This window comes from Eptesicus fuscus, chromosome 6 (genome assembly GCF_027574615.1).
Source record: "Eptesicus fuscus isolate TK198812 chromosome 6, DD_ASM_mEF_20220401, whole genome shotgun sequence".
Lineage (NCBI taxonomy): Eukaryota > Metazoa > Chordata > Mammalia > Chiroptera > Vespertilionidae > Eptesicus > Eptesicus fuscus.
The window spans coordinates 24324486-24352118 of NC_072478.1; the positions used below are offsets into that span (position 1 = coordinate 24324486).

Sequence of the window (27633 nt, forward strand, 5' to 3'; positions counted from 1 at the left end):
CTGGGCCCACATGGGCTGCTGCCTTGGCTTGGCAGGTCCCCCACTCCCACCCAAGTCCACGTTGATGAAACTCATTCATCCCCCTTTGCCCCTTGTCTTGGCTCCCCAGTTGCTGGGGTTACCCATCAAGCTTCCATCAGGACCAGGTGCAGGGTGAGCACCAAATCCATTCATTCACAATAATTTCTTGAGCACCTACTGTATACCAGCCCCTGATGTAGGAACAGAATACCACAGTGAGCAAGACAGATACATCCCTGGTCTTAAGGAGCTGACATTGTTGGGCAGGGGTAACACTCATTTAATAAGCAAACCAATGGATATCATATACAATATATTTATAAGTGTTGTTGAGGGAATAGAGCAGAGTAAGGGAAGAGAGTGTGAGGAGAGGGGGTCTGTTTTAGATATGTTATTGAAGCAAGTGTCTTTGAGGAGGTGACATTTAAATACCTCCTCCAAATAAGAGAAGGGGGCAAGTCACGCAGATATCTGGAGAAAGGGTGTACCTAGTAGAGGGGACAGTAAGTGCAAAGGTCCTGAGGTGGGAGTCAACTTGGGTGTTGACAAGACACAAGGGAGGCCAGTGTGATTGGAATGGAGTAGGAGAGAGGAGGGGGCAGGTGCAAGCAATGCCAGGGCAGGCTCTGCAGGGCCCTCGCTGAACGTGAAACAGGGGCAGTTGTCTGGAGCCTGAGTACGATGTCCCATGTTCTTTATCCGGGGTTAGGCCCAGTGGCCTGGGCCTGCTTGGAGACATCCCGGGAGCAGCGGACGCCCCCGGGTCTCAGGACTTGCAGCCATGGGTGCTCATGTACTCTGCAAACCCCTCCAGCTGGCCCAGCAGTTCCTTCTTGTCCACGTCCCCATTCGCTGGCCAATGCATGAGGAACGTCTCCTTGCCCAGGACATAGTTGTAACTGTGGGTAAGGGAGAGCCAAGAAGGCGAGGAGAGTCCTGGTGCCCCCAGAGGCATGGAGACTCCCCTGCCTTGCCCCTCTGTCCTGCTTGGCAGCCAACCAGAGCCTCGGCCTATAGTGTCCACTCCACAGGGCCGTCTTGGGTCCCCAAGCCTCTAGTCCACTCATCTGGGGATGGAAAAAGGCTCCCCTTCCTCTGACTCTTTACTACCCCCCCGTTGGAAAACCGAGTCTACATCTCCTTCTACAACGTCTCTGCGTGAATGGTGTTCCCTGCACCTCCATTCAGTGTGGCTCTCAAACCCAAGACTCCGCTGACAAATGCAATAGAGATTTTGACACCAGAGACTGGGCTGCAGTAGGGGAGGGGGCCCAGGCTGCGTCCCCAGGGCACAGGAGGCCCCCACATACTCAGATTTGACTCTCCACAGGTCTGATGGCCGGCCCATGATGAGGTAAGTCTCTTGTTCCTGCAGCTCCAGCGAGTCATAGCAGGTGGCATGGGTGATGAATTTCTTCATGGCCAGGGGCGTGGCCGCCGCGTCCGTGCCTGGAGGAGAGGAAACCCAGTGTGTGAGCATGCACAGGCCTGGCCCTCCCCGAGATGGGGCCCACCCGTCTCTCCTGCCACCTGGGACGTACCGATCTTGATGATGGCTTGGAGCTGCATGTTGTAGTAGATGTAGGGGTTGGAGGCAGAGGCCTCCACAGACTCCAGCCTGGCCTTGAACACTGGGGAAGGCGGGACAGGAGGGCTTGTGCGGGTGTCTGGCCTGCAGGGGGGCCTGCTGCCTCCTGCCATACCCACAACTCACCAAAGTCCATGCCTGTCTCACAGGCCGCCAGCTGGAGCTCCTCCTGCCTCGTCCAGCTGCTGTCCTTCTTCTGGGCCGGGCACAGTTCTGGAGGGTGAGGGCAGCTGCCTGGTGCACTGGGGGAGGCTTCCTCCCACCAGACCCCCATCAGGCCCCAGGTCTCTGGTCTGGCCTTCCTCCAGCTTCGGTGGGACTTGCGTGTATGTGTGCCAGTCTGTCTCTGGGTCTCCTTTCCGTCTCTCTCTCTTTCTCTGTCTTTCTATCGTGCTGTCTCTCTGCCTACACTCATCAGCACTCTGGAGGTGACCGAGGGCTTCTGGACCCCCAGCCTGGCAGCCTTGGCCCTGTGTCCCCATGACCTCACCCTCAGCACATCTGCAGACGTCTTTGTAGCAGATCTTCCGCAGGTCAGATCGCTCCGTGGGCAGGTTGTAGAAGGAGCTGCACCTCCGGGCTGCAAGACCGGCGGGCGGCGTGTGCCTGGGTTTGGCTTGGGCCAGCGGTCCTGGGGCTGGGTGCCCGCCTGGCTCCGCCCCCAGGGTGTTCATCCCCCGAAGACCCCGCCCACCCGGCCCTGCCCAGCCACCCTTCAATAAGCCCCGCCCATTTGAAGACCCCGCCCCCTGCCCACCCCATTCCCTGCAGGCCACGCCCAGGTCTGCCCGTCCCAAACTTTTCCAGGACGCCCACCACAAGGACCATCCATGAAGGCCACACACCCTGTCGCCAAACCATTTAGGTTCCTTCCGGCACCCTTCTTGCCCCACCCCCTCTCCGATGCCCAGGCCCCTCTCGGCCACGCCCTACTTCTCCTTCCTTGCTCGGCTCCTCTACCCTCCCTCTTGGCCCTGCCCTTCGCAGGCCTCCCCCCCTGGCGGGCACGCTCCCACCCCGGGCCCCCTGCTCACAGGGCTCATAGTAGTCATAGACCGTGACCTGGGCGGCCTGCAGAAACTCCACGGGCAGCATCCTGTGCACCCGGAAGCCCAGCACCGTGTCTTCCTGGTGGGAGAGCTGGGGAGGGGAGTCCTGTCTGAGCCCACCAGGGCCAGTGACCACAGAGGCCTTGCTCATAGCCACTGACCACACCCGTGGCCTTGACGACTGGGCGCTGACTTCAGATGGCACGGTCCTCTGGCTACACCACCCAGGAGAACCTTGCTGACCGTGGTTCTCTGCCCACCAGGCTGCCCACAAGCCTGCGGTGGACACGGGCCTTCCTCACCTTCTCCAGGTAGAGGACCACGGTGCTGTCGCTGGATTTCGTCTTGGTCTCGTACTGGAACGCGTACATCTCCACGTCGCTCTTGAGCTGGGGCACAGGGTGAGGGTTGCAGGCTCGCTGAGACCCCCGGGGGCCCGCAGCCCTCGGAGCTCCAGTCAGTGTGAAGTCTTTGTCCAACCAACCCCAGTGTTGGGGAAACTGAGGCACAATCAGGGCAGGACTTGGCTAAGGCCGGGCAGGGAGGCGACCAGAAGTGACCATGGGTCACTGACCAGGGGTTAGATTCTGCCCTGTGCTAACACTGAGTATGGGATGTTGCCAGGGCACCCATCCTGCTCAGCAGAGGGCGGGTGGGACCGACATTACCTGTTTGAGGTCATCATGGTTGGGGTAGAAGCCAGTGAGCAGGGAAACCTCCATGATGGTCATTGTGGCCTCTCGATCGCCCAGGAACCTGGGAATTTTACAGCTCCAGTCTCTCTTCCTCCTGCCCCTTCGCCCATGCTCCCCCTGCCATCGTCTCTCACATGGACCAGTGCAGGAGCCTCCTCCTGGGTTCCCCCATCACTCCGCTGCCCCCCACAGCATACAGCTTTCACAACAAGAATCTGATATGTCACTTCCTTGCTTAACAACCTCTACCAACGGCCTTGTCTCGCCCTGCCACTTCACCTCTTCCATCCCAGCCCTCATTTGATTGCTCTGAAGTGTCAGTCTCGCTCTTTCCCCTGGACCTTTGCATATGTTCTCTCAGCCTGGGATCCGCACTTCTCTCTCTCCGCCCGGAAGCATCCTTTCATCTTTGCAATCTCGGCTGATGCATCACTCCCTCTGGTAGGCCTTTTCCAGTCCACACATCAGAGCATTCTCTAAGTTGCCCTGTTGTCGCTTCTTGGACCTTTCCTTTGCCACATTTAATCACAGTTGTCACTTTAGATAGATTCTGGGCGATTATTTGGTTACTAGAGGCCCGGTGCACGAAATTCGTGCAAGAGTAGGCCTTCCTTCCCCTGGCTGCCAGCACTGGCTTCCCTCTGGCACCCGGGACCCAGGCTTCCCTCACAGCCCTGGCTTCATCCGGAAGGATGTCCGGAAAGATGTCTGGTCTAATTAGCATATTATGCTTTTATTATTATAGACTAGTGGCCCGGTGCACAAAATTCGTGCATGAGGGTGTCGGGGGTGTGGGGGGGGTGGCCAGCCTGGGTGAGGGGCTGAGGGCTTTTTGGGGGTGGTTTGCAGGCCGGTCAAGCCCCCGGCTTTGTCTGGAAGGACATCCAGAAGGTCTCTGGAAGATCTCCCAGTCTAATTAGCTTATTACTCTTTTATTAGTATAGACTAGTGGCCCAGTGCATGAAATTTGTGCATGGGGGGGTGTCCTTCAGCCCGGCCTGCACCCTCTCCAATCTGGAACCCTTGAGGGATGTCCGACTGCCAGGTTTAGGCCCACAGGGATTGGGCCTAAACCAGCAGTCAGACATCCCTCTCGCAATCTGGGACCGCTGGCTCCTAACCACTTACCTGCCTGCCTGATTACCCCTAACCACTCTGCCTGCTGGCCTGCTCACCCCCAACTGCCCCCCCCTGCTGGCCTGATCACCCCTAACTGCCCTCCCCTTCTGGCCTGATCGCCCCTAACAGCCTCTGCCTCAGCCCGCCACCATGGCTTTGTCCAGAAGGACGTCCAGAAGGTCTCCTGGAAGGTCTCCCGGTCTAATTAGAATATTACCCTTTTATTAGTATAGATTGTCTGTCTCCTCTGATAAGCTGTGAGCTCCACCAGGCAGGGAGGGACTGCCTTGCTCACATCTGTGCACCAAGATCCTAGAATAGAGCCTGACACTCAGTAGGTGCTCAATATATGTTTTTCTCTGGGGCAGACCTGAGAGAGGGCATTTGGGAGACTGAGCCGAACTGGATTGGGGGCTGGAGTATCTAGAGACGATGAAGGATAAGGATGAGGAAGAGCTGTGGGGCTTGGAGACGGCTCTGGGTATGTGGGGGTTGTTCATTATGGTAGGCCCGCCCCCATCCCATCCCAGGACATAGCAGGATGGGAGCTGAATGGCAGACAAGCATGGAGGGCAGGGTAGGAGGCAGAATGGGGAATGGGCAGGGGAGGGAAGGATGGGGGGTAAGATGAGGGGGCAGGCAAGGAGAGGCAGGCTTAGCTGGTTCCCACCCTCCACTCAGCACACAGGGAGAGCTGCTAAGGAGTCTGGATACCAGGAAGTGAGGCCTTCTCCCACCCAATCCAAGACCCTCGTGCCCTGACCTTGCTTCCATCCGGAGTCGAAAGGTCTCTTTCCCACTTTTATTTTCTGTAGAGAGAAGGCAGAAGTCAGAGGCTGGGTAATACAGCCTCTGGAGCTAGCTTTCTGGGTTCAAACCCCAGCTCTTCTGTGTGACTTAGGGCAAGCTGCTTAACCTCTCTGTGCTTTAGTTTCCTAATCTGAATATAATATTCCCAACCCACTAGGGTTGTTGTAAGGATTACGTGAGTTAATACAAGTAAAGCACTTAACACAGCATCTGATCAGCATTTTATAACCATCTATTATTATTATTATTATTATTATTATTATTATTATTAAAAGAAATGCCCCCCCCCCCCAAAAAAAAAAAAAAGATAAAAGAAAAAAAGAAATGGGGTCCAAACCAAAGCCTTGGTCACTTTTAGTCCCTAAAAGTCCTGGGCCTGGTGAGACTTGATCTTCCTACTCCTTCAAGTGAGGTCCCCATGGCAGTGTCCTCTCTCCTCCTTGGTCCCCCAAACTGGAGACTCCAGAATCCCACCATTTCTGACCATGTCCACAGCCTCCCCCTGGCCCATCCATCCCCCATCATCTCTTGTTGGACCAGGGCAGCCGCCTCTTCCTAGTCTCCCAGCTCCCACCCTTGCCCTCTACAGTCTGTTCCCCCCACAGCCACCAGAGGGAGCCTACGCAAACCCGTCCTAAGTCTCATCCCTCCTCTGCTCAGAAGTCCCCAATGGCTCCCATTACACTCTGTCCAAACACTGACGTCCTCACTGTGGCCCACAAGTCCCTGCACCATCTGCCTCCGTCACCTCTCCAACTTTTTCTCCTAAAACTCCACCCATTGCTTCTCTGTAGCCACACTGACCTCCTCGCTGTTCCTCAGACCAGGTGAATTCCTTCCTGCCTCAGGGGCTTTTGCAGCTGCTGTTCTGCCTGCCTGCCATGTTTCCCCGCAAATCCTTCATGGCTCACTCTCAGACTCCGTTCCTGTCTCAGCTCCGGTGCCACTTCTTCAGAGGGTTTCTCCTGGATCCCCTCCACGTCTGTGTCATTTTCCCCCCTGCTTTATTTTTTATGGTATTGTCAACTGCTATTATGTTATATGGTTATTTTTTATAATGCAGATTCATTTATGTTATCAATAAAATAACAATAGGAGAATAATACATTTTTATTGTTGTATCATTGTTTGTCTCTCTCTACTACAAGAGAAGAGGGGATATTTTCCTTGTTTATGCCTATGTTCCCAGGGCCAGGAAACAGGGCGTGGCTCATAGTAAATGCTCAGTCAATACTTGTTGCGTGGCTGATAAAGCAATAAATGTGTTTATTGAGCCACAGCTAAAATAAAAAGTAGAAAAGAAGGCTTGGGCATCCTGGGGTCCAGGCTTACCTTCCAGGGCATTGTGAAGAGTAGCGTTCAGGTGATACAGGTTGCAGGTGTCCTCCCAGGACTCTGGGGACCTGTGGTACATGGTCAAGATCTGCGAGGGCAGGGAAGGTGTCAGAACCCATCCACACACATTCCCTCTCCTCCTCTGTCCAGTCCTTGCCTGCCCAGGGATCTGCCCCCGTGGGGGAGTCACAGCCACGTCTGCCCTCCTCAATCCCCGAGTGCAGTGGTCAGAACACCTTTCAGAGTCTAGACCAGCTCGGTGTAATAGAATCTTCTGATCTTCTGCAAGATGGCCGTGGCCTCTATCTGTCCTGTCCCCCTATGGTGGCCACTACCACGTGTGGCTATTGAGCACGTGAAATGCGGCTAGTGTGATTGAGGAACTGGATTTTAAATTGTATTTAATTTTAATGAATTTAAGTTTAACTGAAGCTCAAGGAGAAATGTGACATGCCCAAGGTCACACATGGCAGGAATTCCATCATGACTCCATGGGCAGAAACACGAGAACAGGCTGCCTTAAGTTTGGGGCACAAGAGGGCTGTTCTCTTGGGCCCAGGGCACGGGACCAGAAGATGTAATGAAGCCGCTGACTCAGATATTGGGGAAGGGGGGAGTTAGCCTCTGGGGATTGGGAAACACCTTGGACGGAGAATCTTCCCTCCATGGGGCAAGGAAGGAGATACCCCTTCAGGGACTCAGCATGCGAGGGGCAGAGGGGTACAATGACCTCTGAACTCTACCTTCTTGGATTCTTGACTCAGCAAGTGAAAAACCTTTCTGGTCCTCTATTCCCCACCAACTGCGTGGAGCCCATCCTTAGCTTGGGTTATAACAAATAATAGTGCCCTAAACAGTAGCTGTATTTTTTGCTTGCTGATTTTGATCTTGTCTTGGGGTCTAGACCTGCCCCTATTCCCACCAACTAGGGGGACCCTGGGCTCCAGCTAAGAATCTCGAGGATGGGACACCCGACCTACCGATATGGTGCCTCTCCCGCTGCCACTGGCTGTGATCTCTAGGTCGTCTTCAGAAGAAAACTGAGGGAAAGGGGAGGAGGATTTGAGGGCAGAGGAAGCAGCAAAACATGGCTCAAATGTAGGAGGGTGGGTGGGGAGGACAGATGGTTTCACTCTGCCTTCTTGATGGAGCACTTGTGGTGTCTACTCGGTCACAGAGCAACTACAACCGCCAACTCAGGCGGTGTCCCATCTGTCCACTTTGCAACGTCTCCAAAGTTCTCCGTGTGTGAAGCCCCCAAAAGACCCTCCTACATGGCATCTCGGCACCGACTCTTGTTTTCCTCATGAGGCAGAGCAAACGTTTACAAATTCACACCCAATCCCATCTCCCCTCATTGCTGTTCCTGGAAAACTCCTGCCACACGGCCTTTGCACCCCCTGTTTCCTCTGCCTAGATAGCCACAAGGCTCACTCCTTTATTTCCTTAAGGTCTTAGCTCAAATGTCATCCTCTTGGTGAGACCTTCCCCACCCATCCTGTCTAAAAATTCAACTCCTTGATGTTTTCATCCCCCTTCCTGCTTCATTTCCCCTTATAGACCTTACCACCATTTAACACACTACTCTCTACTTATTTACATCTCTTAAAATTTTTGTTTTGTTAATCCTCACCGAGGATATTTTTTCCATTGATTTTTAGAGAGAGTGGGAGGGAGGGAAGGGGGAGGGAGAGAGAGAAACATCGATGTGAGAGAGACACATTGGTTGGTTGCCGCCCGAACAGGCCCTGACTGGGCCAGGGATTGAACCTGCAACCCAGGGATGTGCCCTTGACTGGAATTGAACTCATGACCCTTTGGTGTGCCAGTGGATGCTCTAACCACAGAGCAACACCACCAGGGCTATTCACATCTCTTTATTTTCTGCCTTGTTCACCAAAATATAAAATTCTACAGCGACAGGGATTTTTTTCTTCTGTTCATGGCTATATTCCTAGCACCTAGAACAATGATGGACACACAGTAGTCCTCAATAAAGATGTATCAAATGATTGAAGGTAAATATCACCTCCTCCATGGAGTAAGGTCATGGAGATTACCTTACTCCCCACACCAAGTTATTTTCTCCTTTACACATTTCTTTCTTTCCCTTGTTTCAGGAAAGCTTAAAATAGAATATATTTACTGTCTTTCTTTCCACACGGTTAGTTCCATGAGAGCAGGGGCCACAGATCTTTCTTCACATATCCCCAGTGCTCAGAAGAATGCTTGGCACACAGCAGGTGCTCAGAAAATGTTTGTAGAATAAATGGATCAATGCATTGACGGTATAACCAGTGGTGTGAGAGAATATTGGGGGATGAGGTTGGCAGGGACATGATTCTTGGCCTCGTACCCAATGTCCCCTCTGTGTGGGCTTCTTGTCTGCCACCGAGCGCCTTACCTTTGCCGACCGCTGCTGGTAAGCGTTGTTCTGATCGATGAGCCACTCCACGTTCAGGGATCTCTTGGGGGCGCTGATCTGGACGCGGAGATCCTGGACACCCTCGAAGGGGACAGCTTGGCGGTAGCGGGTGAGGGCCTCGATGGCCACCACTGTGGTCTGGGTGTTGGGATTGGGGGGCGGAGGGCTCAGATCAGCACCACAGACAGCGCCCCGGGAGACGAGTCAGCACCACGGACAGCTTCTGATGGGCCGTCCTTGGCGGCATTCTCCCCCGCAACCCCTTCCGGCCCAGCCCCCACCCTTAGGAGGCTCGGGTCACCTGGGTGGATTTGAAGCCGCCTCCCAGCTCCCGCTTCTCCAGCAGCCACTTGGCGATGGCGTGCGTCTCATTATGCAGACCCAGCTCCAGCTTCTGCATCAGCGCGTAGGCGGTGGCCTCGATGGTGTACAGGGAGTTCCAGTCCCGGACCTTCACTGGCCAGTGGTTTTTGTCTAGAAGATGCACGCCCACCTTGTTGCCCGGATCTGGGCCCACTTACCTAAACCTGTCCTCTCCTGTGTTATCTGGCCCAGCTTTCCTCATCTGCTACCTTGTTGAGCACTTACTTTAAGGAGGCACATGGACATGGTGTTTTCAGAATCGCTCTAAGAGACAGACTCTAACTATTTAGCGACGGGGAAACTGAGCTACAGAGAAGCCACTCCAGGTCCCTCCAGCCCCACTGAAAGGGAGTTCTCCTAACTCCACTCCTCTTGCCTTGGGGGATGCAGAGGATGGAATAAGGGTGAGATAGAGCAGGCCAGGGGAGGCAGACGCCTTCCAATGCCCCACATGTAATGACCTTTCTATCCTTGACCTTGCCAAGCTCTTTCCCACGTCCGGGCACTTGCACCTGCCAGTTGCTTACTTTGGAATGCCCTTGGTCTTTCACAGAGGTGGGCCCTCTCACCTTTCATTTAATCTGAGAGGGTCCCCCTTTCACAGAGGCCATCCCAGCCCCCCAGTCCATACTTCTCCCCCCTCGTCATCTCTCCCACCCACTTCATATGCTTCATCTCAGCACTTATCTCAATTTGTAATTTTCTGTTCATTTGTTTGTCTTCTGCCTGACTCCCCAGGGATGGCGGGGACTTCGAGGGCAGTGACCATAGAAGTCTTGTTCACCCTGGTTTCTCAGGGTCTGAGGTCAAGGGTTGGCACACCATAGGTGTTCAACAGACACTAGATGACGAGTCATACATGGCTGGACACAGTCTCCCTCCCCCGCCCCCATGACTGGCTAACAGACAGTTGCAGAAGAAGTGACCGCACACACTCACTGCGGCTGGCAAAGCTGTCCAGGCGGTCGTTGGCCCGGGGGCTCTTGGTGAGGGCCAGAGCATAGGAGACGATGGCTACGGAAAAGGTTTTCTGAAGGTCAGGGAGGCGTCTCTCCAGGAAGGCCCTGGCTTTCTCCATGCTGGCAATCAAACCCTAGAGAGTCAGAGAGAGGAGGCTGGAGGGAGGTGGTCAGAGGAAAGGGGTCTGGGAGTGAGAAGAGAGGGATGCACTGAGAGGAACATGACGGGGGGGGTGTCCCTGGGTGCAGGGGATAGGGCACCCTGCACATCCCGCCCCGCCCTCCTCTCTGGGTCCTACCGGTATCTCCGGGCTGCACAACTCCTTCCCCTCGTCCAGGGCGATCAGAACAAGGGCTGTGAGGCCTGCGTCTGCCTCCGAGCCTCGGTAGCCACCCTGTGGATGTAGAACACACCCATGGCCCCTTTAGCCTCTTGGAGACACCTTCCCCACCTCTCCTGCCTGACCTGACAAAGCTCCCAGGTGCTCAACTCTGGGCTGAATGATGCTGAAAGGAAGAGGGAGGGAGAGAGAGAGAGAGAGAGAGAGAGAGAGAGAGAGAGAGAGAGAGAGAGATTTTCTTGTGTGGGATCTGCCTTACTATCAAGAGCTAGCTGTCATAGAGAGTGCCGTGCCAAGCTCACTACACTACCTCAGGGCATTCTTGCAGCAGCTCCATTTACTGAGAAGAAAACGGAGGGTCAGTTTGGAAAGCGGGATGCTCGGCTTGTGAGTGGGAGCCTCCGTGCCATGTGCTTTGAAAGAGTGGCGAGCGAGCGAAAGGCACAGAGTACACAGCAGACTTAAAAGTGGGTGATATTGAGCCCTGGCTGGTTTTTCTCAGCGGTTAGAGCATCATGAACTGAAGGGTTGCAGGTTCGATTCCTGGTCAAGGTTTGAACCCTGGTCCTGGTCAGGGTGGGTGTGGGAGGCACCAGCTGGTGTGTCTCTCGCACATCAATGTTCCTCTCTGTCTCTCTCTCTCTCTCTCCATGGTCTATTTGGGTGAAAGACAGGTCAGGGCCCTGGATTTTCTCACACAGATGCCAGCACGAACAAAGGCATCGCCTGGGCAGAGGCCACACTGATGGAGTAATCGGAGAATCCCAAGAAGTACATCCCTGAAGCAAACATGATCTTCGCTCTCACTAAGAAGAGTGCAGAAGGGCAGACTTGGTAGCTTATCTCAAAAAAGCTACTAATGAGTAATGGTTGGCTACGGCCTCATTTATCACAAATGTCTCGTGACTTTTTTATGTGTACCGTATTTAAATTGATCTCATACACCAGAGTCAGATCATGCATGGCTGATAGAGCATTTCTTTTGGGCAGTCCTGAGTTAAATAAGATTGGCTTGTGGTTAAATGAATATGATCAGCCTGGTCAGTGTGGCTCAGTAGACGAGCATCCACCCATGAACCAGGAGGTCATGGCTTGATTCCCACAGCCAGGGCACATGCCTAGGTTGTGGGCTTGATCCTCAGTTGGGGGCATGCAGGAGGCCGCTGATCAATGATTCTCATCATTGATGTTTTTATCTATTTCTCCCTCACCCTTCCTCTCTGAAATCAATAAAAACATTAAAAAATTTAAATGAACATGGTCAGCTCTTTGTTGTTGTAAATCCTCACCATTGATTTTTAGAGAGTGCAAGGGAGGGGGAGAGACAGAGAGAGAGAGAGAGAGAAAAAAGCATCGATGTGAGAGAGACACATTAGTTGGTTGCCTCCCACATGAGCCCCAACCAGGGAATGAGTTCACAGGCCGACACTCTGTCCACTGAGCCAAACTGGCGAGGGCAGCTTTTTGAGCTTTGATGGTAATTTGGGTTCAGCAAGTGCTATCACTGTCTTCCCCTTCTAAAAATATGACTGGACTTGATTCATAGAGTGCCATCTCTAAACCTGCCGGAGATTGGTTTTATATTTAAATTTACATAATTGATTATATTAATACTAGAGGCCTGGTGCATGAAATTCATGCATGGGTAGGGTCCCTAGGCCTGGCAGGCCATCAGGGCTGATCGGGGCCTTCCAGCTGCTGGCCTGGACCTTCCTTTGTTTGTTCCGTGCCCAGCACCGGTCCCAATCACTCAGCGCTGTCAGCGGGTGCGAGTGACGGCTGCCGGCCTGATTGCCCCTGAGGGCTTCTCCACCTCCCCCTACTCCTGAGGGATGATTGGGCTGGCCCCAATCGCTCTGTGCAGTCAGCATGTGGGAGCAGAGGTGGCGGGGGCGGGGCTGCTGGCAGACAGGGGACTGGGGGCTGCAGCAGGAGGGGCCGGGTGGGGGTGCAGAGGATGGGCCAGGACCCACCCCTGTGCCCACCGCAGCCTCATGGCCCACAGTTCCTTTCAAGGTGCATGAATTTGTGCACTGGGCCTCTAGTGAATGAATAATATGTGTAGATGCAATGATAGAGACAGGTACAGGGCTGGCATTCAGGGGAGACTTCCTGGAGGAGGCGATGTCTGAGCTAAATCTAATAAGAAAACATGATTTGGCTGGATGAAAAAAAAGAGGGCAGCAGAGGTAGAGACACAGAGGTGAATTGGAGGGACCCATGAGCCGGGGGTAGTGAGGGGAGAGGCTTGAGAAGAGATACAGAAGAGCTATGGTAGAGATACTGCTGTAGGCAACTTGAGCCACAGAAGGTGTTTGAGCAGGAGAGACCGCCCAGTCTGCGTGAAAGCTGTTTCTGGAGGCTCCTGTGGAGGAAACCTGGCAGGGACGGGCGTGTGGCTGGGGCCAGGGGGGACTCAGGCCCAGTGGGAGGAGGGCCAGGATGGACGACTGCTGGACGTGAGGGTGAGGGAGAGATGGGGTCCCAGATGGACCCCAGCTTTCCTCACATTGTAAACGAGCTCAGGGTGGTCCAGAGAAAGGGGAGAAAACGCTGGGCGCTGGGCCTCAGCTGCTTGCTTTTCTCTTTCTACCCGAGCACAGGGCAGGGCCTGAGATTCCCCCATCACCGGGCAGAGCCCTGGGTTTTGTTTGACCAACTGAGACGGGTGGGGGCGTGGGCACCTGCATGGACGCCATGATGATGGGGCCCTCTTCCAAGAACTTCCCGTCCTCGGCCTGCCTCTGGGTGATGATCCACTTGGCAATGCCGCAGAGAGAGTGCTGGTCAATCACGCGCAAGGTCATGGTGGAGAAGGCCAGGGCGTAAACTCGGAACACGTAGCTCGTGAGCCTGTGGGGAGGGCGAGGGGCAAGCGATGACTGGGAAGGGCAGTCAGGGGGGTTCTAGACCGGGGCAGCCACTCTGCAGGAACCTACACCGTGGACCGCACTGCTTCAGGCCGAGCCTCGTTGTGTGCCATGCGCTGGCCCGCAGGCTGCCTGCCCAGGACCCACCGCGCGGATGCTCCCGGGGTCATCACGCTCCAGGCTGGCCCCTTGGGCTCCCCCCTCACCCCCATCCCAGCGTTGTCCTTACCAGGTGCTTCCCGGCTTTCCCTTGTGGATGTGGTAGGTGCCGTCTGCGCTCCGGTGGGTCAGCATCCGGGTGTATCCTGGGGAAACAGGTGGAGGAGGTCTTGGCAGGAGAGCCAGAGAGCTGATGTTGGGGGGTGGCTGGGATCATCTGGAGGAGCAGGGTGTGGGTGTGACTTGGGGATGCATGCCATCCACGTACAACCTGGACGAGGGGACTTATACACGTATAACGTGGGAGCTGCAGAGTCCAGACGGAAATGCAGGTCGCAGCCAGGCGTGACCCCCAGAGCAGTGTGCACGTGTCCAGGAGAAACCTGGGAGATCACCCATCTGGGAGGGCTGAGGCTGGGAGCCGCTGCTCAGAGGGATCATGGAAGGTGAAACCCAGGAAAGGTGGTACCTGAGGGGCCACTCCCTGGGCATTTTCTTTTCTTAAAAAATTTATTTGTATTGATTTCAGAGACAAAGGGAGAGGAAGAGAGAGAAACATCAATGATGAGAGAGAATCCTTGATCAGCTGCTTCCTACACACCCCCTGCTGGGGATTGAGCCCGAAACCCTGGCATGTGCCCTGACCGGGAATTGAACCGTGACCTCCTGGTTCATAGGTTGATGCTCAACCACTGAAGCACACCAGCCGGGCCAGGCATTTTCTTGGGGGTTCTTTTTTGGCTGCAAACTAGAGGTTTCAGTGAGTCTGCGTAGGCTCAAGGAGGACACGCTTGGGTGTAGTCTCGTGGGGACACCTCTCAGGTACGTTCTGAACCTGGCTGTTTGCACTCTATCTGAAGTTACCTGAGGGTTTGCTGTTTGAGTGTAACATCGGGGTGACAGTGCCTGGGTGTCCCCTGGGGATTATGGTGAGAGTGCCTGAATGGAGAGTTGGGGTCTGGGAGTAAGTGGGAAGAGGGGTCGATGTCCAAATTACCTTGAGGGCTCTGGGTGGACTTAGAGGGGTTCATCTCTGGTTGTTACCTGGAGGTTTGGGTGTCACCTCGGGAAATGTCAGCATTCAGGTGTAACTGGGACTATTCTGGAACTTTCTGCTTCAGGGTTCCCTGCGGTTGACCCAGGGCTTGGCACTGACTGGGTGTAACCTGGGACAGTGTCTGAATAGAACAACCTTGGGGGGTTGCTGCTTTGGGGGTAAACTAGGGGGGTCTGTTGTTAAATTGTAACCTGAGAAGGGGGTCCCGGTGAAGGAATAACCTGAGGGTCACTGTTGGAGGTTACCTGGGGCTTCAGAGTTCAAGGGCAATCTAGGGGTCACCTTGAGATGACTCTTTGGGGTCACTGTTTAGGGGGTCACCTGGGGGTTGGTATCAGGTTGCCATCTGGGAGAGGAGTCAGAGTTTGGGTGTTCTTGTCTGGGAGGGTCCCATGGGACCTCCCTCAAACCTGGGGATACCCTAGTCACCCTCCCAAAGAGCCCCAGAAACCCTCATCAAGGTCACAGGAGGGCCTCACCGCTGACAATGTTCTTCATCACTTGGTCCCTGTGCTCCACCCCGACCTTGCCCCACTGGCCCGTGGCGTCCAAGTAGCGGGTCAGGATGATCACAGGCGTCAGGCTGCTCAGCGTCTGCTCGGGGCAGCCAGTCGGGAGCCTCAGCAGCTCATGGGTTTCTCTGGAGGTCAGGCTGCCCAGGATGGTCTCGCCGAGGATGTCACCTGTCAGGTGGGCAGGGTCGTCTTGGGAATGGCCTAAGCCACCAAGGCTTTCTGATCACTCCACATGGGCACTCCCAGCCCCTCCTGCTGCTGTGCCCAGGCGGCCCGGGGGGGGGGGAGCCAGCTCCCTCCTCCCCCGCCTTCCTCTCCCCCCAGGAGCCAGCTGTGCCCTAAGCACCTTGGACGCTGACAAACACTTCTGCCTCTGTGTTGGGCATCTTGTTCAAAAGGTCTGTCCTTGGCACCAGCTCCACCTGGGGCCGACCTGAGCAGACACAACCTTCTGTGACAAGCAGGCTCGGGGACTAGGGAGGTCAGAAGGCACAGAGAGCCCAGTAGGAGCTTGGACTGCCCCCCTGGCCTGAGCACCTCATTTAACCCCTCCCTCTGCCCTGGCATGTCCCCAGGATCCCACATGCCCTTTGCAGACTCCACAAACCTTGGGGGTTCAGGACGAAGCTACGAGATATTTTTTCTATCTTGCCCCCTGCCTGTGGGAGGCAAGGAGGAAGCACGTTAAAAACAATAGCAAAAATAACAATCGTAATGACAGTAAGAAGGAAGCTTTGCTCAGCTGGTGAGAACGCAGACTCTGGAGCCCTAATATCTGGGTTCAAGTCCCAGCTCTTCTACTCCTTAGCTGTGTGACCTTGGGCAAATTACTTAACCTCTCTGTGCCTCAGTTTTCTCATCCATAAAAGGGAGATAATAATAGTTCCTACCTGTTAGGGTTGTTCTGAGGGTTCAATGAGTTAATATTCTTTTTATTTATTTATTTTTATTTTATTGATTTTTAAAAAGAGAGGAGGGGAGAGGGAGAGAGAGAAACATCAATGAGAATCATTGATTGGCTGCCTCTTGCATGCCCCCCGTTGGGGATCAAGCCCGCAACCCAGGCATGTGTCTTGACCGGGAATCAAACCATGACCTCCTGGTTCATAGTTTGCTGCTCAACCACTGAGCCACGCTGGCCGGGCAATGAGTTAATACTCCTAAAGCGCTATATTGTAAGGCCTAATCATGTGTTCGTTAGGAAAATAAAGTATTATTGATGGGTCACAGCCTCTGATGATGCACGGCTATGATGATCACCCCCATTCTGTAAATGAGAAAATGGAGGCTCAGAGAAGTTAAGGGAGTTGCCTGAGGTCACACAGAAGAGTCAAGATTTGAACCCAGGTCTGACTCCAAAGTTGTGAAGTGGGGGCTCTGTGATTGAACTTTTCCAAAGCTATTCTCTCAGCTCACACCCACCTGGGAGGCCTGTTTGTTGGTCCCGGGCCCACCTGTCCCTCCCATGCCCTCACAGGGGAAGCGCCACTGTCTGCACTGGCAGCATGGCGTGGGCGGGCCCATTACCCGGACCAGGAGCGTCTTCTTCACATGGTCCTGGAGCCCGGAGCCCACGACCTTGACCTCCACGTCCACTTTGCCTATCTCAAGTGGGAGAAGCACAAAAGGCACCACCTTGGTGGAGGTGGGGGGCATGACCACCACCTGGCGGGATGGGGCTCCTGGGCTTGACGCGCTGCACAGCGGCTCCTTGTGGGGGAACTCCACGCGGACCTGGGGGAGGGCGGGAGGTGGAGGGTCCGGATGCACGGGTGGCCCAGGACCCTGGAGTCACACTGCCCTCCTGCCCCGGCCTGAGAATCCTGAGTAGGTAACAGCACGGCATAGGGGTTGATAGCAAAGACCCTGTCTGGGTTCAAACCCCTCCTGCCATGTATGTGCTGGGTGATCTCAGAAAGCCCTTTGACCTCTCCGTGCCTCAGTTTCCTCATCTCTAAAGAACAATAATGGCACCCATCTGCTGGGGTTATTGAGAGGTTTAAATAAGAAAAGATCTTTGCCTGGCTGGCGTGGCTCCGTGGTTGAGCATCAAACTATGAGCCAGGAGGTCACGGTTCGATTCCCGGTCAGGGCATGTGCCTGGGTTTCGATCTGGATCCCCAGTGGCAGCCGATCAATGATTCTCTCTCATCATTGATGTTTCTCTCTCCCTCCCTTCCTCTCTGAAATCAATAAAAATATGTTTCAACAAAAGAAAGAAAATATCCTAGAAGTCTTCCAAAAAGGCCACCACGTTGCTGGCCCTTTCGAATAATGACACACCCCACCCGCTTCTGTGAAACCCACGGGCAGATGTTTCGGCGGGAAGGGAGGGCTGGAGGCTTCACCTTGACCTGGCGGCTCAGGAAATTGTACAGCACGGCCTGGATCTGGACTTGCTCGTTCCTGACCACGGAGAAGGGCAGCTTCAGATCCACAAAGAACGGTTTCCTCACTGTCATCTCAAAAGGTTCTGAGACGCAGAGACCTAGAGCCAGGAGATGGTGGGGAGGCTAAGCGGAAGCCCGCGGGCCCGGGACCGGGCGTCCCGCGCTCTCTCAGCACTGGGCTCGCGGGGTCACCACCTTTTCCGGGCTTCAGGCTGATGGCCACAAGCTGCCACGTGGTCATGGAATCCGGCAGGTTCACCGAGAAGGTGTGGTGGGAGACGCTCCTCCTGGAAGAGGCAGGGCAGGGACATCGCTGAGTCTCTGTCCAGGGGTGACCATCACTATGGAGGGGTGAGTGGGTCACCCCAGGAGAGGCATCCTCACGAGAGGGTCCTCCTTTGGGGGGAACCACTGGGATCTGCATTCCCATCCAGGGCGGTTGCTACCATGGACTATGCTGAGAACTCAGTGGCACCCCTGGGGGCGTTGGCCATGATGGACGTCCACTGACTGGTGGACAGGCCGGGACCAGATGCTGCCCCGGGGGGAGGGGGGCGTGTTCCTACCGCAATTCACTTCTTGGCAGAGTAAACGTCCTCCAGAGCCAGCTTTCAGGGAACAAAGTCCGGACAGGCTGGTCGTCCAGGAAGAAGTCTTCGAAGTCCTCGTCGTCATCCGCTGCAGGGAGCAGACGTGGGCTGGCATCGCCGTCACATCTCCCCCGGGGCCGGCCCAGCGGCTCTTAGGAACGGTCCTCCCAGGCAATGTTCCCGTGGCCCCATCTCCCCGTTACCCCATGGCGCTCCAGGCCCTTCGGTGGAGGCCCCCGCCCCCGTGCCTCCTGCCGTGTCCCCCTCACTTGTCCCCAGAAGCAGCTCATCCTCCCGGGCCTCCCGAGTCAGGGCCGCAGACAGGTGGCAGCAGCTCAGGAAAGCGGCGACACAGGCCGGCTCAGGGCGCACATGCCGGGTCCTCTCCTCGCAGGACAGCCCCACGGGGTTCTCCCGGAGCCCGGCCTCGCAGCACTTCCGCTCCAGGTCGGTGTTGAACTTGTTCACTGTGGGCCAGGTTCAGAGGGACGAGGAGGGCTGAGCAGGGTCTGAGGGAGCCGGGCGCCATCCGCCTCAGTGCACGCATACTTGGCCTTGTTTAGCCTTAACTCCGGCCGAGGCGGGTCCTGGCACTTTGCCTGTATCTTCCTCCTAAAAAGCTCACATGGAACCCACAGGGGAGTTCTGATCGGGAAGCTGAGTGACAGAGGGGTCCGTCCCCTGGCCTAGGGTCACACACCTCACAGTGGCAGGGCTGGGACCAGACTCCCGGCTGCTGCTGCCGCCCCTCCCCTCCCCGCTTCCTCCTCCTCCTCCTCCTTCTCGATGAGGTTGGTAACGCCATGTTTATGTATAAAAGATGCCACTTCGGCTCCCAATTCTCATGAAGTATTTGTAAAAAACATTAACCTCGCTGTAAAGCAAACCTAAGGAATGCGCTTAAAGATAAAACTATAGCAATTTAAAAATCTTATTGTCCACCTTACAACGTGGTTAGAAGATCCATAGTTAAATAATATAACGGATCAGTGCCATAAATAAAACAGCAGTTCATACTATAAACTTTATCCAGAAGGTTAGCATGGTTTTTGGTATGGAAATTAGATTAGGGTTTGACCTTGATTTTTATTAGATTTTACTTATTTTCTTTGCATTGAGTTCCACCAAGTCCTGGCATTGCTCAAAGAGACTGAAAAGTCTGATGCTCGTAGAACGCATGCTTCTAACACCAGCCAGCGGTGCCCCCACCGTCCTTGAACTCCAGGCCCAGAGCTAAACGCTACCCATTGGCACTCAGCACCAACCTCTCCGTTTGTCTACATTCCCTCCTCTATCTGACCCCTGGAAACTAGGTTTCCCAGACTCCCTTGCTGCTAGAGTTCTGGATGGAATTGGATTCTGCCCCCGAGATGCTCTTGTGAAAGAGAAGCAGAGAGCATTTCCCCTGCAGCAGTGGTAGCTAATGGGTGGGCCCCAGTCTGTGTGATTTTTTCATGGGGGAAAATTCCATGTTCCACTATCTCGTGAGAAATATTGTCAGACGTTTCCTGAGATTCCATGCATTGCAAGAACCGCAGTGGGGTGATCCTGAGTCCCAGTGAGCAGCCTTCCACTTTCCATTCCCATAGCCCAGTCAAGTAATTTTGAAAGCACCAAATTCCTCGGATTAAATCCCTCCCTCCCTGCTTGAAGTCCCTAGAATGGGTCCAGTTTTCTGTTTTAAGCCCTGATGAATCCAGTAGGTCAGGGAGCCAAGAGGGGGACAGCCAGCTTTAGCTCTGACCTGCATTCTTCTTGGTCTCCAGGCTCTTCAGGGAGCGGCGGCGGCGGCTGGGAGGGCGGCTCTGGGGGCAGTGCCAGTCTGGAGGCCAGAGGGGAGAATGAGGACAATTGTCAAGGTCATTACCAACACCCTTGGTGAAGTTTATTGTATGCCCAGTGCGTTATGCCCATCACTCATTTTATTCCATGGGTACCTCATACTTAAGATTCACTGAAAAGCTATGCAGTCTTCAACAAGTCACAACCTCTCTGGGCGTTATTTAAAAAAAAAATTGATTTCAGAGAGGAAGAGAGCGGGAGAGAGAGAGAAACTATCAATGATAAGAGAGAATCATCGATAGGCCTCCTGCACTCCCCTACAGGGGGCCGAGCCTGCAATCTGAGCATGTACCCTGACCGGGGATGCAACCGTGACCTCCTGGTTCATAGGTCAACACTCAACCCCTGGGCAACACCGGCCGGGCGCTGGGGGTCACTTTCTCCAGCTATGTAAAGCGAGTACAATCAATAGAATCCTAGAGTTCTATCAATGGAATCGTGCATATAGAGGTACCGAGCTTGCAGTAGATAGAAACTCATGTGATAACTATTTGTAGTTGAAAGAACACACCCCTAGTTGTCCCCAGTACCCACTCTCCTCCTCTCATCTGTAGCAACTAAACCTCCATCTTTACGTATCACTCAGAATGAAGAGCGCATTTCCCAGTATGCTCCCTTGGGCCTAGGTGGGGCCGTGTGACTGAGTTCTGGCCAATGAATGTGAGAGTAGTGTCCTCTCGTTCCCTCTTCCCTTCATCCTACCGCCTGGAATGAGGTTCTGATGAGGTGCTATCTCGGAAAATGGCAGAACAAGCTAGAAGCAGCCTGAGTCCCAGCATGACCTCTGGACGGGGACTGAGTGAGAAATAACCGTCTATCTTATTTGCGCTACTATTATTTTAGCTCTGATCCATATGGACACGCCTATACCTTAACTAACACAGAGCGAGTTACTTGTATTATTATGCCCATTTTATGGACAGAGAAGCTCAGACCCGGAGAAGGAATGTGACTGGCCCCTGGTAAGTGCCAAGATCCTGAATTTTAGCCCGTCGGTGCGATGCCAAACCCCATGTTCTTAACGACGAGACAGCATTGCCTCCACCCCTGCCGCCCTCCTGCCCACCCCCCACCCCTGCCTGCACCTGAGCTTGCCAAGGTGTCCATCCCTGTGCTCATCTTCAGGTCCAGGCCAGCGTCCTTGAACACAGCAAGCCCGTCCTTCCCGCTGCCTGCGGTGCAGCCGATGTCGTGTTCCTCCACCTCCTCCCAGACCTGGGGGCCAGAGAGGAGCCGGGACTGGGGGCCTGTGTGACCCTCCAGGGAAGGAGCGAGAATGCACCGGAATTGCTGGCTCAAGTAATAATTCTCACACTATCTGCCACTCGTTGCGTTCTCACCACCTGCCAGTCTCTACGCTGTGCACTAGCTACTTGCATCCTTGCAACCGCTGATGTTGCATTTTGCAGTTGAAGAAGATGGGAGCTCCAGCTAGAATGTCCAGGCAACCTTTTGACCCCGAATGCACACGTACTCACCTTCTTCTGTGTGAGCTTGTGTTTGCTGTTCAAGACGTACACAGCCTTGTCCACGGCCACAAGCCCCACTGTGGCCTCTGCATCACCTGTCACCTTTATTTCCACCTTGCTGTTGGGCTCCAAAGAACTGAAGGAATCTTCATTATTTAAGCCAACCTTCAGCTGAGCCAGGAAAAATAGATAATGTCATAAAAAAGGCTTATAGACTGCCAAGGGGCTTCCCCAAGTTTACTTTATTTTATTTTTAGTTTATTGATTTTCAAAGAGAGGGAGAAGGGAAGGAGGGAGGGAGAGAGAGAGAGAGAGAGAGAGAGAGAGAGAGAGAGAGAGAGAGAGAGAGAAACATTGATGTGAGAGCACAACATTGATTGGCTGCCTCCTGCATGCCCCCTACTGGGAATTGAGCCTGAAACCTGGGCTTGTGCTCTTGACCAGGAATCGAACCAACAACCTCCTGGTGCACGGGACAATGCCCAACCAACTGAGCCACACTGGCCAGGAGCCCAAGTTCCCTTTCAGGTTCATGTTCCCTACAACGCTGACGGAGCATCAGGGAACTCCACCAGACCAATCCCAGCTCCACACATTTCCTTGCATCATCTCCACTCCCTAGGTCGAGCCTTTAAAGCCACATCTCTTCCTCTTACACTCACTTGCCCCTGGGCTGGGAGCCCTTGAACGTGGACAGACCCTCTCCCGAACTTTATGATGGTGATGTACAACTTCAAGGAGTTTGGCTCACCGTCCCCATGCATCTGTCATTCACATCGATCCATATGGAATCGGCTACCAGTTCAGGGTCCCGGCCTGCTCCTCTGGGCAGTAAATAAAAGGCCAGGATGCGGAAGGAGGGCAGCATCTCTGAAGTCACATCAATGATGGCTGACGTGTAGACACTCCCGTGACTTTTTAATTGATGTTTGGTAGACACAATCTGACCCTTACTCAGGACCTTAAAAACAGGAGAGGCCAAGGATGAGAAGGGTAGGGCCAGCCCACAAGAGAGGTCATCAGTCCCTTTGCTTCGTTCCTTGGCCTGAGCCTACCCCAGATGGGTCCCACCTTCAAGCCATTGTTCATAGTTCCTCCAACCCAGCTACCCAAGACAGTTCCTTGACTCCAGGCCTGGTCCTAGTCCCTCACCAGGATGGTGAAGTGAGTGATCTGGTCCTTGGCGGCAGGGTTCTGATGCCTTGTGTTGAGGCTCAGCTGGAGGTTGTTGCCGACTTCTGTGCCAAACGTCTTCACCTCTATGTGCAGGAAGTTCCCTGACCCATCCTGAGTTGAGTATGGCCACGCGGTCATCCTGGCTGATGCTTGGTCCTCTGGCCGGAGATCTTCATCCGTTACCACCTGGGGAGATGGATGGGCAACTAACTCTCCATCCTTTCCGCTGACACAGCCCCACCGTTTCTGCCCCAGCGGGTCGGTACCAGGATAGGGAGCTGCTTCATCTGTGCGTCTGTGTTGATGGTCAGAGTGGCCACCCCGCTGTCTGAGGTGTACACTTTGTGGTTTTGGCAGCGAACGAGAACTCGGGAGGCTGGGGACCCGTCAGGATTTGAGACGAAGACCTGGGGAGGAGCGTGGGGTGAGATACAGGACAGGCCTGGGGGCGGCCTGCTGTGAGAGGTGGGAGCTGTGAAGGCCACCCGGAGAGGACTGCCTGGGACAGCTGTGCCAGTTGTGCACTGAGCAACACCAGGGATACCATTCACACTAGAGTCTTTATGAACTCGGCACCCCTAGAGCGTTGCCGCGCACATCCGTACGTGGTGGCCCTGGGTATTGGGTGGAATTGGGGGTGGAGAAGGTAGGAGGAGGCATAGAGGGCTTGGGGGAAAACAGAGCAGGACGAGGACTGAAATAATGCCCATCAGACATCCCAAGGTCACCCCAAATGAACGTGTGAGAAAGCAGCATGCTTGCTGTGCACATGTAGCCTCAAGATAAACCCTTAAGCACCATGTTCCAGCCTGACTGTGACTCCCAAGCTCCCATAGATGAATTATGGAGCCCTCACTGTGCTTCGGGAAGACATGGGCTAAGACTTGAGGAAACCTTGGGATTAATCTGGGGGCACGATGGACTCAACTCTAAGAAAGACTGGGGGCAGGTGAGTCCAGTGTGGATTTTTATTTCTGGGGTGTGGCTGTTTGAGGGTGGGGCCCCTGAGTCCTTGGGTAGAGTGAACCCAGACCCTGACCCTAAAAAGGAAGGGCATCCCCGGCTTGAAATACTGGGGTGTCCTGGTGAACTTGATGTTGTATGGGTTCCGGGCGATCTTCACCCCTGAGGTCTCAGCCTGGACCATCTCACCCCCTGTGGAGAGAGGGGACCATGAAGTCTGTGGAGCAAATTTAATTTCTTGGGGGAGTGGCAGGGCTGCAGGTATGGGAGGCCCATCTTGGTGATGATGACAGGGAGAGACAGTAACACAATTTCCACTCCTGCCAGCCCTTCTGGCATTTCCCCGTTTCTCTGATGAGGAAACTCAGGCAGGAGGTCACCTGAGGTCACATGGGCAGAATGTCTGGGCTGGGAAGGAACACAGTGCCCCGAACTCAGCCGCGGGCCTGGGTGGGGGCAGCACCTGAGGAGAACACGGTGACGTTGACATAGATGGAGGCCCCTATGAAGTCCTCTTCTGGGCCTTGGAAGGCAGCCATCAACGTGTCCTTCTGGAGGGAGACGTGACCCTGGCCTTTAGAGATCTGCTCTCAGGGCAGGAGAGAGGAGAGGAGATGGTTTCTTGGGGAAGGGAAGGAGGGTTGGGGAGGGGGGGAAGGGAGGCTGGGGAGGGGTCCGAATCGGTTACCTCCACCCTCTGTAGAGAACTTTGAATGGCGATCCGGCGGGAACCCAGCTGCACCCCGAAGATGGCCAGGGCGTGTCCGTCCACTGGTTTGTTGAATATATACCTGGGGGATAAAGGGGTGCTCCACTGGCTCTGAAGCCCCCCACAACCTCCGGCGGCTGCAGAGACGGCCTGTCTGATCTCACAGGGCTGCAACGATGGCTGTGAAACTTGGGGAGGGGCAGAGGCGGCCCCTGGAAACTAAGGTTTCATTGGCTGACCCACAAAACCCTGGGAGGTGACAAATAAGTCACATAACGCCTTGTTGGGTTGTAAATGTGACTTGTGAGACCTCGTGAGATGGCAGAGGCATCTTGTACGACCATTTGGAGCCACATAGGAGTCTGGACAACCCGTGGGATGGCAGAGGTGGCCTGTGCAGCCTGATAAAGCTTCAGGAATGGTCTGTGTAACGTTAAGAAGTGGCAGGCATGGCCCTTACAAGCTTGGGTGGACAACGTGGCCTATACAACCTCATAGAGCTGTGGAGATGGTCAGTGAACCCCACCAGGCAGCAGATATGGCATTTGTAATTTCACAGTTCTGCAGAGGTGATCTGGATAACCTCACACGATGCCTGCACAACCTTGTGGGCCTTCAGAGGTGGCCCACACCACGAGATGTGCTGCGCTCCGTTAGGTAGACAAGGTGGCCTGTACAACCCCACAAGCCTGAAGGGACGGTCTGTACAACCTCGTGGGGCAATGTGGGTGACCCGGAATATCTGATGGGTGTCAGAAAGTGCCTTTCTTAAGCCCCAGGTGCTATAGGAGTGACCCACTTCTTTAAAAAAAAAAAATATATTTTATTGATTTTTCACAGAGAGGAAGAGAGAGGGATAGAGAGTTAGAAACATCGATCAGCTGCCTCTTGCACACCTCCTACTGGGGATGTGCCCGCAACCAAGGTGCATGCCCTTGACCGGAATCGAACCTGGGACCTTTCATTCCGCAGGCCGACGCTCTAGCCACTGAGCCAAACCGGTTTCAGCAGTGACCCACTTCTTACTACCCTTCCGTTTCCTGGTGTCCGTGGTCCTCAGGCCAGGCTAAGAGTAAGGGGACTCACCAGGCCTGGATTTCCACACACAGAGACTCATCACTGAGGTAGAAGAAGCTCTTCTTTGGGGTCAGCCGGACCTCAAAAGAAGGGAGCACTGGGTGGGGTAAGGCAGTGGACACCCTCAGCAATTCACCGTCCTCCCCCTAATCCCCTCCCTGTCCTGCTCCTTCCCTGGTGACTCTGGCCACCCCCAAGGACTGGAACATGCATCCCTGTTCACCGGCACCCAGTTCAGGCCCTGGCACCCAGTAGGTGTGCCACAAGGCCTCCTCTGCGTCTCCAGCCCTGCTTCTGGCTTGTCCCACCTCGCCCTCCCCGTCCCACGTTGCTCACCATACTCCTTCACGTCAAAGGCTGCTTTGAACTTCAGCTTGGCTGCACTTTGGTAACTGGCTTCGATGCTCCAGGTCCCAAAACTGAGGCACAGAAAGTTAGGAGAGATGGAGACTGAGGATTTCCCCCCCCCCCCCAACTTTCCCTGTCCCTAGGGCTCCCGGTAGGGCACCTGATGAGCTCTGGGAGGTGGAAGGAGCTCGAGAAGATACCTCTGCTGGCCAGCAGATCCTGGCTGATCACAGTGATCCCTTCCGGGTTCTGCGGGGACAGCGGGGAGGTGGTTCATGCCCCCAGGCCCTCAGCACATGCTATAACCCCGGTGCCCGGGACCCACCCTGCCAACAGGAGAGGCCACCTTGATGTCCAGAGTGAATGTCCTGGTCACAGGATCCATCTTGTGGTTCACAGTGAGCACCCGGTATTGAACTGGAGGAGGAGGGAAGACTCTGAGTGTTGGGTAGAGTTTGGAGAGGGGCTGTGGTCATTATAATCTTGGGCAGTGGGGGGACCTAGGCAGGTGGGATATGTTGGGCATTGGGGGAGGCTGGGGGTGAGAGGCAATGTCTGCTCCAGGCCCAGTGCCCAGAGGCTGTACCCATGTGCTCAGGGGTGTAGATGGTCTTGTCCGTCTGGATGAAGATGTAGCCAGCATGGGGAGCCACCAGCACAACCTTCTCCATGAATGAGGAGGTAGAGGTGGGTGCCCACGATGCCCGGATGATGACATGCTGCTGCCCTGGTTGTGGGGGGTATACCAGGCTCTCGGGAACCTGGGGAGAGATGCCCACACGCCTCAGGCCCTGCTGGGTCTCCATCCCTGGGAGCAGAGCCCTGGGCCAGATCTTAGGAGAGCCAATTGCATGGGGGCCCTCCAGCTCTGCCTTAGGGAGCAAGGCCGCCTCACGTGGCTGCGCAGTTTGCTCCTGCACAAGGACATTTCCTCCAAGTGGAGATACAATCCAGTCCATGGTCAGTTTTCCAAGTCACCAGCAGAGGGCGCCTTGATTAATTAGCACAGAGGCATCCTATAGGCCAGTGGTCGGCAAACTCATTAGCCAACAGAGCCAAATATCAACAGGACAACGATTGAAATTTCTTTTGAGAGCCACATTTTTTAAACTTAAACTTCTTCTAACGCCACTTCTTCAAAAATAGACTCGCCCAGGCCGTGGTATTTTGTGGAAGAGCCACACTCAAGAGGCCAAAGAGCCGCATGTGGCTCTCCAGCCGCAGTTTGCCGACCACGACCCTAGAGTATCTAGTGGAAATTCCCCCTAGAGTCTGCCACTCTCCACCCTTGCTGCTGGCCTAGAGCCTCCCTTTTTGGCCACCCATGCTGGCCCGTCACTTACCATCACGGATGCCTGGCTCATAAAGTGGTTTTCCGGTGAGAGGGTGAGCTGGCTTCTGGCCACCTCCTTCTTCTTCATGGGGAAGTCCCACACAGTGAGGTTCACCTCAAGGGTCCCAGTAAGGGGCTGCCCGGAGTCCGAGTGAGCCTGCACGTGGATGCTCTCAGGGCTGCCGACCCGCAGGACTCGGGGCGTCACCAGGATATACCTGCCGGGAGACAAACACAGGGGCGCCGGGGGTTCCAGTCGGGGAAGCAACAGCAGAGACAGATGGGGTCCCCTGCGGGGAGTCCTGAAGACCACAGATGTGCAGGCGGTCGGCAGGTTCCCCTCAGTTTCGCAGACTCACAGTGGCTCAGCATGGGTGAGGGGGATCCCCAAGAGGAGCAGAATCAACCCCAGGGACCGGGACACGTCCAT

At 54.7% G+C, this 27633-nt stretch overlaps 1 protein-coding gene across 1 annotated transcript; it reads right to left on the reverse strand.

Moving 5' to 3' along the window:
• Window positions 1–787: 787 nt before the first annotated feature.
• LOC103301180 (complement C3-like) lies at window positions 788–27633 on the reverse strand. The gene is made up of 41 exons (XM_028134660.2): window positions 27563–27633; window positions 27214–27421; window positions 26457–26631; window positions 26217–26287; window positions 26031–26119; window positions 25859–25941; window positions 25532–25619; window positions 24425–24527; window positions 24200–24320; window positions 23813–23928; window positions 23040–23180; window positions 22750–22959; window positions 22349–22558; window positions 21607–21768; window positions 21214–21343; window positions 20031–20108; window positions 18556–18753; window positions 18263–18374; window positions 17892–17983; window positions 17655–17794; window positions 16834–17040; window positions 15914–15965; window positions 15653–15739; window positions 15271–15474; window positions 13805–13880; window positions 13390–13558; window positions 10664–10759; window positions 10345–10498; window positions 9344–9516; window positions 9022–9180; window positions 7598–7657; window positions 6615–6705; window positions 5236–5281; window positions 3327–3414; window positions 2961–3047; window positions 2644–2749; window positions 2100–2189; window positions 1736–1822; window positions 1563–1652; window positions 1332–1470; window positions 788–920 (listed from the first exon to the last, which is right to left on the reverse strand). The coding sequence occupies exons 1-41, from the start codon at window positions 27631–27633 to the stop codon at window positions 788–790; spliced, it is 4992 nt and encodes a 1663-aa protein (XP_027990461.2).

Excerpts from the sequence above, each read along its gene's own strand:
- LOC103301180 (XM_028134660.2), bottom strand. The coding sequence starts at position 27,633 with ATGGACGTGTCCCGGTCCCTGGGGTTGATTCTGCTCCTCTTGGGGATC. Across the intron at positions 24,321-24,424 it reads GTTCTCTACAGAGGGTGGAG|ATCTCTAAAGGCCAGGGTCA; the intron begins GTAACCGATTCG and ends CCCTGAGAGCAG. Across the intron at positions 13,881-15,270 it reads GATGAAGAACATTGTCAGCG|GATACACCCGGATGCTGACC; the intron begins GTGAGGCCCTCC and ends CTGTTTCCCCAG.